General features: G+C 44.7%; 1 protein-coding gene across 1 annotated transcript; it reads right to left on the reverse strand.

Moving 5' to 3' along the window:
* Nucleotides 1-989: 989 nt before the first annotated feature.
* On the reverse strand, nucleotides 990-9555 carry MRPL47 (mitochondrial ribosomal protein L47). Its single transcript, XM_083505545.1, has 7 exons — nucleotides 9396-9555; nucleotides 6552-6697; nucleotides 6086-6146; nucleotides 4627-4723; nucleotides 3103-3233; nucleotides 1614-1709; nucleotides 990-1259 (listed from the first exon to the last, which is right to left on the reverse strand). Exons 1-7 carry the CDS (start codon nucleotides 9485-9487, stop codon nucleotides 1145-1147), a joined length of 738 nt encoding a protein of 245 aa, XP_083361671.1. The 5' UTR covers nucleotides 9488-9555; the 3' UTR covers nucleotides 990-1144.
* Nucleotides 9556-10709: the final 1154 nt, after the last annotated feature.

Genomic DNA, 10709 nt, shown 5'->3' on the forward strand with positions numbered 1-10709 from the left:
AATACAGGAATCATTTAACTTTTTGCTTCCCTGGTGCCCATGCTACTTTCGTTGTCCCCGAGAGGGGGCAATGACAATAAAGATATTATTATTATTATTATTATTATTATTATTATTATTATTATAACAGACCTGAACCAAATCCAGCCCAGCTGCATAAACTGTGCATATTTCTGCAACTTTTGATCATCTCATGGGCCAGAGAGCTCTACATGACCCCCGAAACCTTCCTGTCTTTTAAGTAGAATTGCTAAGTAAACTCAACCTGAGGACCAGAAACTGGTTTTTACAAAAGCCAATCTGGATTTTAATTAGAGCACACCTGTTTCTTTGTGACTGCAACTACAAACTACCGCATTTTTCGCCCTATAGGGCGTACCGGCCCATAGGGCGCACTTATTTTTTGGGGGGGGGGGTGGGAAATAAAGAAAAAAAATTATTTCCCCCCCCCCCGAGCCCCAAAGAGCAAAGAAGCCATGACAGCGAGCGGGATGGATCCTGGCTTCGTTTTTAGCCTCGGGGCTGGGGGTCCGGGAGCGAAGGCGAGGTTGCGGAACCTCGCCATCGCTCCTGGAGCTTGCTGCTATCCGAAGCCCGGGGAGCGTGGCGCTGTAGTGTGGGAAGTCGCGCCGGGCTCCCAAGGCTTGCGGAGAGCTGCCCGAAGCCCAGGGTGCGCCTCGCTGCGCTCCCCGGGTTTCGGGCAGCAGGCTGCTGTCCGCAAGCCTTGGGAGCCCGGCGGGAACTCCTGCTGGGCTCCCAAGGCTTGCGGATAGCTTCCTGAAGCCTGGAGAGCGAGAGGGGTCGGTGCGCACCGACCCCTCTCGCTCTCCAGGCTTCAGCGAAAGCCTGCGTTCGCCCCATAGGACGCACACACATTCCCCCTTCATTTTTGGAGGGGAAAAAGTGCGTCCTATATATGGTATGTGCCATGACATAGAAAACAGTTAATTAAATGGTTGTTGACAGACAAGTCTATGAAAGAACAAATATTTTACAAGAAAGATGAAACAACTTTATTTTGGTAGGGGTGGAAATGAACTTGTTTTACATCACATGGTATGTTTTGCCTTACTCTTTGTCCATTTACAAGCAGTTCAGGAGGAATGTTTGTGCCACAATTCCATCAAACACTGCCAACTTCATGTTAACTTTGAGACTGAGCACCAAGATGAGGGAATTGTTTCTTTAAACGCTTCTCTCTCTGCTTCTGCATATTCCTCTTCCTTGTTTCACTGCGCAAATATTGTTCAAGTCTGAGTCTGCAGGAGAAAACCAACCAGTGCAAGTTAGCGTATAAGTTGTTTGTTTTATTTACAATTATATACAACAATGTGTATACAACAATGTTTTTAGCAGGTACCCAAGAGAGTACAGTGAAGGCGTCTGCTTGAGCGCAACAGTTCCAAAGTATAGCCGCTGCCACACTAAACATGTTCTTACAAACGCAGACACCTGTGTGATACCTGCAGTGGTGCCAATTCTGCCGATTGAAGTGGTCGAGCAGGCACATGTAGCGCAAGGCGACCTCGTAGCTCTCCCAGACAATCAGCAAAGCAGGACAAATGGTAAGAGGACGTATAAAAGGGTCTGGTTTTAAAGGCTGCTGGTCTTACCTGTTAAAACGATTGACATTTGGCAAATAGTAGAACCGCTTTCTGTTATGCTTTGCATTTAGGTACCAAGGGATTGGCCATTCCCTAAAAGTGTACCTGCCAATGACAGACGAGGGGAATGTGTGAGATGAGATTCTTTTGAAAAGGTCATAATTATGTCTAGCTGCCTCTTTCCACCCCAAAATCTCAGGATACATTACACAACATTTTAGAGCCTATTTTTAGCTAAAACATATCAAAGCACACACACAAGCATCAGTCCCTAGTTCACTGTCAGTAGCTGATCTGCCCTGACCAGTTCTTATCTTAGCAAATTATTTGGTGGTTTCAGATGATAAATGCAGGATGGTAGGTTAATAATTTTAGGGCAGTAGCAGCACTCCCCCCTCCTTACCGCCACTTTCACTAAGGAAAGGCAAAGTGATAACCAGCCTTCCCAAGCCTCCACTGCCCTTTAGAAACTGAACTGGCTGTTCGTGAAAGGCAGCCCTCACCTGCTTGCAAAGCACATAATGGAAGACTCCACCCCATACATTCAAAGTTCCCTCCCGCTCTGAATAGCTTACAGAGAAAATGTGCCAGAAAGCTAAGAACGTCAAATGGTAGAAGAGACTTTTTTTTTTGTTCGCTCTTAACTTAAACGGGGAGTTCTTTCCACAATATGTTTTGCTTGAATATATGAAACTGCCTTGCACTGCACCACGTCATTGGTCCATGCAACCCAGTCCTCAAACCCTCTTATTTCTAAAGTAGGTGTGGATTCTTACGTGGTCAAAGAGGCAGTAACTACACACAAGGCAGCAGGATGAGCAGGGCTGGCCCTACCATTAGGCAGAGTTGGGCAATTACTGGGTATCCTATGAAGTCTGCCCTTTAAAGCTAGCCTGCTGCCCTCAAGTGTGATGAAGGATGCTGCCCCAGTGTGGAGGTAAGATTCAACTGGCAATCCAGTTGGCATCTGCTCATGGGATGTGGGGCACCATCTCTCTTGTCCTTGGCCTCAGGCAGCAAAATGTCTTGAGCTGCTCCCAGTACCAGGCTTATAGAGGTACAAAAAAAAACTTTAGGGGGGAAAGGAAAACTAAAGGGAAGGAAACAAGCCTCCCCTCCCCAACCCAAAACCCAGTGAGGATTAAGCATGCTCACCGGCCACTGAATGCTAATTGGATGTTAGGAAAAAGTATTTAAAAATCTGCTGGCAGAGGGATTAGAAAAAAAATGTTGGGTGACTGACACTGAAAAGGAGCATTCCACATTGTTTAGCGCTTCCTTGCATGTCCCAGCGGCACTGTCTATTCGGACTGGCAGTGGTTCCCTGAGGTCTCGGGTAGAAGTCTTTCCTAACTCTGCTAGCTCAAAAGATGGAGAGGCCAATGATTGAAGGTGGAATGTTGTACAAAGTGCCTGCTCTACACGGAGCCATGCTTGGTATTTGCTTTCCCCACCACACAAATGCTGCTCAATAAACACCATTAATTCTTTCTTTTACCAAAATACGCGGCCCAAGAAGTCATGTCTCCATTCGCCTGGTCTCTCTTTCTCCTGGCCGGTCTGTAAGAGCCGCAAAGCGTCTTCCCTTTCCTGGATGACAAGATCCATTCTGTCCATGGAATCTTTCACCTGAAGACCACAAAAAGAGTTTCAGCTCCAAAGCCACCAATCCACGTGAAAGAGCTCTCCTGATGTGCTCTTCTGATATTTTGGCCTACATCTCCCATCAACCCCAGTCAGCACAGCTGTCACGGCTGATGGGAGTTGTAGTCCAAAACATGGAAGGCATTCTGTTGTAGAATGTGCATGGCCTTAGTAGTCTTATACAGTGGTACCTCAGGTTAAGTACATGATTCATTCCGGAGGTCCGTTCTTAACCTGAAACTGTTCTTAACCTGAAACACCACTTTAGCTAATGGGGCCTCCCGCTGCCGCCGTGCCACCAGAGCACAATTTCTGTTCTCATCCTGAAGCAAAGTTCTTAACCTGAAGCACTATTTCTGGGTTAGCAGAGTCTGTAACCTGAAACGTATGTAACCTGAGGTACCACTGTAACAGGTTTTGATTGTCCCTACAAACTAAACCACACTTTGCTGGGAAATCTGTTTGTGAAAGGCCCATTGGAATGAGAACTATGAAATATATAGAAATCCCTTTCCTTGGAGTCTGTGCCAAGAACATGCCAATGGATTGTGCTGTAACAACCTGAACCATAACTACACTGTTGCTGGGCAGCACTGCTGTTGGGTGGAACTTCTTCACCAGAAACTACAACCAGGCTTTCTGTGACTCGTATCCCTTACTTACAGACTTATTTCATTTTACCATGTCTGCTGGCACCAGAAAAAAAAAATGACTATAAACTGCTTCAGAATCCTGCACCCACTCCCTTGCTGCCAGGGCTCACGCAGCCAGGGTTGGTGACAAAATACAAGGAGGGTGAGGGCAAATCAAGAGTTTAAGGAGCCTAATAGACTTAGGGAAAGTTTAAAGACTTGCTTCATCTTATCTGACTCCTACATAAATGTAGGTAAAAGCTGTAAACAGTCTTTGGAAGAACTGCAAATGCTGCCTCCTTTACAAAGAAAATAGGGTTGCCCATGTCCAGGTTAGAAACTGAGATATGAAAGCTAGGAGCTAAATGGCACCTTAAACCTGGGTTATGGGTGCAGCAACAGAATGTCTAGGAACACTTTTTTATATAACAAGTATACAAAGCTGAAAATGAATGAACTGCAGCTGAAATATGATGTTCATTTTTCACATGGTCTAGTCCTTCCCCTGCCCACCCCCCTAATATTCTTAAGAGGGTCTCTTCTCCAGTCTTCAGAGAGTAGCTGGAAGTGGAGAGGCAGAAAAAGGTCCTTCTTTCCTTCCACTTCATAGTTTTAATTGGAAATCTTAGACGCAGTATTGCACCTAGAGCTCAAAAACTGCTTGCGCTAATGAAATTCCCTGTCGCAAAATGTACCTAGGACAACAGGAGTTTTGAACACTAGCAGTGACCTCTGCATCGTGTTACCTTATCTAATCGCTCTGGGCTTGGCATTGGCAGCCTCTGCCGTTTTGCTTCTTGCTCCAACGTTAAAAGCATGTTTCGCTCTTTAAGCAGGATGTACCTAAGTCAAAGAACATATTGGTAAGTACTAACAGATTGTTAACTGGGACTGGTTTGCCCTACACACAGGTCATGCTAACCATAGTTTAGTGTTATGTCAATAAGCAACGAGAAGCTGGGGCTGAAATTCTTCCACCTCCCATGTAGCTGGAGGTGAAGCTTGAACATTTTTGCTTCTGCCTTTGATTAACTATTGCTTACCATGTTGGCTGGACCCAGAACTGTGGCTAATCTTAACTGTGGTTTGCTTAAACTGTGATTTGAAATGGGCATGTTTGAAAATAACTATAGTTAACGGTAACCAGAGTTTGTTGGTTCTGGGTCATATGAGAAATTATGTTTAAACTAAAGTGGAAGCAAAAGCTCTCAAAATGCACCTTATGGCTGTCCACATGCAATTCAATAGAGCTTTCTGAAATGTGTGAAATTTTGTCCAGCCACCTCTGTCTACAGCTTCTTGGCTAAATTATAATGATATAGGGACACTGGGCGTCACAACTAGCAGAGGAAAAAGACAAGTTAAAATGAACTATACTTCTAAGACAAACAGTACAAACTTGGAATAATTATAGGATGAAATCAGGCCCAGAAGTTTCCCTTCTTAGCATTCATCTTAAAGTCACTCAATGTTTTTAACAAGAAATCAGCCATCAGAGTTTGTAAATTGGGGGAAGGGTGTACACAAAGGGATTTAACAGATGAAAGTTTGCTAACATGGAATGAGATAGCTTAAAAAACAGGAGGCTAGGTACTCCATGCTTTCAGAATTTTCAATTAAGGAATCTTTTGTCGAGTATATGGTAAGGAAGATGACAACATGAGAAGTCACAATGGCAGCTAATAAATCAAAAGGCCTCTTGGCAAAAACCTACAAATTATTGATTGACCTAAGTAAAAAGGAGTTTGTCTTCAGGATAAGGTGAGAAAAACAAGTGGTATTTACTATGCCAGAACTGAGATGATTTAAGATTTGGCATACAGTAAAAATCTGCACTAAGTTTATCAATAAGGGAAAAACAGTACAAGCTTTTATTGTACCAATATTTAACTCCTGCCAGGTTGAACAGAATGTTTATGGAACCAAATGTTAAGTGTTGAAGTGTCTGGCTGTAAGTGCACAACTATATTACACATGTGGTGGGAATGTCCGCAAGCTTATGACTTTTGGAAGCAATCTGAGTCAATAATATTAATGGGTTAACACTGAGATTTTCCCCAGTGTTGATTTTAACTGGACTGAGGAGGATATTCCTGGATTCTGAAATCATGACCAAGCAGTTCTTGAAATATTGTGCACAAGGATGAAATGAGTACAGTAACTTTAAAGAAACACATGCCATTAGATACACTGAAATATACTCACCAAAGTTTGTGCAAATCCTCACTGCTCTTGCCTCGGAGCTGTTCTACAGTCCAGGAATCCCCTGTGGAATCCACAAAGTGCATCAGTGTTTTGGCAGGGGGACAATGACTGCTCAAATTTATATGGGGAACTGTTCTAAGGACCTAACCAGACTGAAATCTGCTTTGCACCCATGAAAGCTTCACCAAAAAATGAAAGTTAGAAAAGGTGATACAAAAGATTCCTCAACATTACTGTCATGTATAATCAAATATTTTTAAATGAACAGAATTAAATATAAATAATGCTAACATATTATTGGACATAATGATATCTTCAGGTGACATATTCTGAATAAGAACACATGAAGATATCTGCCAGCACAGAATGTGCTGCTACTGAACTTTTACAATCCCACCTAGCTTACATATCCACAAAGTGGGAGGCCAGAAGGGGAGTCAAAACAAACAGATTCTGAGTATCTTACCAGATTTGACTTCTGTCTTTCCCCAGTTTTTTGGGTCATCAAAAAATTCCTCCAGCCCATTCCGAGGCAAGGAGGTATGAAGCAACATACAGGGAGAGACTGCTTCTACTTTTGTGGCATTCTTGTGCAGGTTGTTAAGGATGAATCTGAAGGACAATAAAATAGGATTTTTTAAAAACAACAACAAAATTACCATATATAGGCACACACACACAAAACCCCACCAGGGATGCTTTAGCAGTGAATATTCTGCATCAGTAGGAGACTGACTAGACGACTTCCTATTCTACAATTTCATATAATCAAATTTACCTAATTTAAAGCAAATGTTTGAAGTGTTTCAGTGGTTTTTGAAAACCGAATATCTGAACTAAAATCACTTTTTGAGGAAACCTAGATATTACTTTAGACACTCAAAACACTTGAGGTGTGGACACTGTACGGTGGGTGACCCCTCTAGCAAGCTAGTCTACGTAACAGCTATACTTTGGAAGCCTGATTTTTCCCCCCAGAGAAGGCTGAAACTTATTATGTACAAAGCAAATCGAACTCCCTGAACACAGTTGAACTTTGATAACATAACATCATAGAACTGTGGAGTTGGGAGGGACCCCAACCCCCTGCAATGATGTTTCATCGGAATCTCCTTTCTTGCAACTAAGAAGCCATTGGTTTGGTTCTACCCTCCAGAGCAGGAGAAAACAAGCCAGTTCCATCCTTCCATGGGGACAGAACCTTGAGATATTTGAAGATGGCTTTGAAGATTGCAACTGAACGTCAGGAAGAACTTTCTGACATTAAGAGCTGTTGGACGGTGGGAACGGTCTCTTTTGGAAGGTGGTGGACTCTCCTCCCTTGTAGGTATTTCAAGCAGAGGTCACCTGGCTGTCCGCTGCTGATGCTTGAGCTGAGATTCCTGCATTACAGGGCGATGGACTAGATGACGCTCGGGGTCCCTTCCAACTCTGCAATCCTATGATTCATTTACCTCACTGAATGTGGTAGACTGGTGAGCCTACTGGTTTCCCTATTGCCACCCTGTGAGAGCAGAAAGGTCAGTACTTAGATTGCCAAGCTGGAGAAAGGGGGAGTTAAAAATACAAAAACAGTAAACCAACAACCTCCCCCCCCCCCGATTCCTTAATTGGCAATAATAATAATAATAATAATAATAATAATAATAATAATAATTTTTTATTATTATTTATATCCTGCCCTCCCCAGCTGAAGCCGGGCTCAGAGCGGCTAACAACAGTAAAATAATACAGCATTCTAAAATCATTTCATTATAAAATCAGTTCAAATCAAATTGATGGCAACCATTGGGCTAGAGTTCTGTGAAGAATTACCAAAGGAGGGGGTCAGGCTGTGCCTTGGCCAAAGGCCTGGTGGAACAGCTCTGTCTTGCAGGCCCTGCGGAAAGATATCAAGTCCCACAAGGCCCTAGTCTCTTGTGACAGAGCGTTCCACCAGATTGGAGCCACAGCCGAAAAAGCACTGGCTCTGGTTGAGGCCAACCTAACTTCCCTGTGCCTGGGACCTCCAAGATGTTTTTGTTTGAAGACCGTAAGGTCCTCCGTGGGATATACCAGGAGAGGCAGTCCCGTAGCTACGAGGGACCTAGGCTGTATAGGGCTTTAAAGGTTAAAACCAGCACCTTAAGCCTGATCCTGTACTCCACCAGGAGCCAGTGCAGCTGGAATAGCACTGGGTGAATGTGATCGCGCAGTGAGGACCCCGTAAGGAGTCTTGCTGTGGCATTCTGCACCCGCTGGAGTATCTGGGTCAGTCTCAAGGGCAGCCCCACGTAGAGTGAGTTACAATAATCCAGGCTGGAGGTGACTGTCACGCGGATCACAGTAGCTAGATCAGGGCGAGAGAGGTAAGGAGCCAACTGCTCAGCTTGGCGGAGATGAAAAAATGCCGCCTTTGTTATAGCTGCAATCCACGCCTCCATGGAAAGGGAGGTGTCGAAGATTACACCCAAACTCTTAACGGATGGTGCTGGCACTGATTGCGCCCCTGCAAGAGATGGGATTTGCCCCCCTAATCCCATATCGTCCCGACCAAGCCAAAGGACCTCTGTGTTCGAAGGATTTAACTTCAACCGTCTCCCACGTAACCATCCAGCCACAGCTTCCAAGCTGTGTGTCTGGGGCCAAGTCAGGATGGCCATCCATCAACAGATAGTAATAATAACACAATAATAATTTTATTAATTGTACCCTGCTCCTGTGACTGGATTTCCCCAGCCACTCTGGGCGGCTTCCAACATAAAGCCCTAAGCGGCCTCAGTCCTGTATACCTGAAGGAGCATCTCCCCCTCCTATCGTTCAGCCCGGTCCAGCACCGAGGGCCTTCTGGCGGTTCCCTCATTGCGAGAAGCCAAGTTCCAGGGAACCAGACAGAGGGCCTTCTCAGTAGTGGCGCCCGCCCTGTGGAACACCCTACCTTCAGATGCGAAGGAAATAAGTGGCTATCTTCTCTTTAAAAGACATCTGAAGGCAGCCCTGTTTAGGGAAGTTTTTAATATTTAACGCTGTATTAACACTTGATTGGGAGCCGCCCAGAGTGGCTGGGGAAACTCAGCCAGATGGGCGGGGTATAAATAAAGTAGTAGTAGTAGTAGTAGTAGTAGTAATAATAATAATAATAATAATAATAATAATAATAATAATAATAATAATAATATCTATATAAAAAACGTAATGAAACATTAAGCATTGAAAAAGTAGCTTGGCTTGAACTCGGCACGGGGGGAAATTCAAGGAATAAAAGGAACACGGTAAAGCGGAGGTCGCAGGGCGTCTTCCTCCACCCGCCTCCCGCCCGGCTGCTGCCCACCTGGGAGGAGAGGACGCCGACGAGCCGCCCCAGGTCGCTGCAGCCAACCTCAGGAGCTTCGAGAACGGGCGCCAAAGCGCCGCCGCCGCCATGACACCTCCCGTTTCCCACAATGCTCATCGGCAGCCGCCGGAAAGCGTCGGCCCAGGCCCATAGAGATTGCGAAGGAAGTACGCTGGGGCACGCAGGCCTTACTTCCGGTTTGGGACGGAAGCAGCTTTTCCTTGGGGTTTCCTTTGGGTTCAGAGCAGGGTCTACCCTGCGCAGCGCTGAGCCTTTCTAGAGCGGACCTCCTTCCCCTATTACCATTGTAAATTTAAGGGGGAACGGTTCAGTTTGAGAAGGAAGCGCTATATGTATACCTCTAGCTTTTCGTTTCCCCACAATGCTCCTTGCCTTCGACCGCAGATACAAGAAAAAGAAGAGGCGACCGTGTGAGGTCGTCTTCAGCAGTAAAAATATCGGTCTTAACGCACCTTCAAGAGCGACACCACGACCAGCCTTTCATTTTCTTTCGAGAAAATGAATCCAGCTCATCGTGTAGTTGCGGGCAAGGTGCCCCCAAAGGAAGGGATTTTTAAATCCGTTTTGGCGTACGTGAAAATCGCATTGGATTGAGAAATTAAGGATTTTTACCATTAACAGTCATTGAGCAGTGGTTGGGCTCCGCCAAGAAACGAAACATAGAGAGGCTTTCCTGCTCTTGTTCAGATCTCATTTTTGAGGGGTTGAAATCCTGCTTTGATTTGGCTTTTTAAACATTCACAAATGAACTCTTCAAATGCAAACACTATTATTATTATTATTATTATTAACGGTGCAAGTCAGTGAAGTGTAACTGTGTGTAACTGAAATAAAAAATTTCCTTCCAGTAGCACCTTAAAGACCAACTAAGTTAGTTCTTGGTATGAGCTTTCGTGTGCATGCACACTTCTTCAGATACACCGGCTACCTATCTGTAACTGTGTGTAACTGAACACCCAGTGATGCATAAAGGAGCTCTTACTTCTAATGTGCAATATGAATAGTGGATTGAGTTGTAGGGAATGATGATGATGATGATGACGGCGACAACATGTCGCTTTATCTTGCCCAAGGCAAGCCAAAGCGACTTACAACCAAACAAGCACTTGCATGAATCGCTCTTACGCTCTTATCCAGTATAGTCTTTACAATGTCTACTCGGAAGTAAGCCTATTTGAATTCAGTGGTGCTTACTGGAGAAATACAGCCTTTTTTTTCCTTTAAAGGATTTTGCATGCAATAGGACCATAGGCGTTGCCAAGGGGGTGGGGCAGCTGCCCTCCCTTAGAT

This window comes from Podarcis liolepis (assembly GCF_965112155.1).
Source record: "Podarcis liolepis genome assembly, chromosome: 5".
Lineage (NCBI taxonomy): Eukaryota > Metazoa > Chordata > Lepidosauria > Squamata > Lacertidae > Podarcis > Podarcis liolepis.

Excerpts from the sequence above, each read along its gene's own strand:
- MRPL47 (XM_083505545.1), bottom strand. The coding sequence starts at position 9,487 with ATGGCGGCGGCGGCGCTTTGGCGCCCGTTCTCGAAGCTCCTGAGGTTG. Across the intron at positions 1,710-3,102 it reads TTCTTGGGCCGCGTATTTTG|GTACACTTTTAGGGAATGGC; the intron begins GTAAAAGAAAGA and ends TGTCATTGGCAG. Across the intron at positions 1,260-1,613 it reads AATGTCAATCGTTTTAACAG|ACTCAGACTTGAACAATATT; the intron begins GTAAGACCAGCA and ends TTTCTCCTGCAG.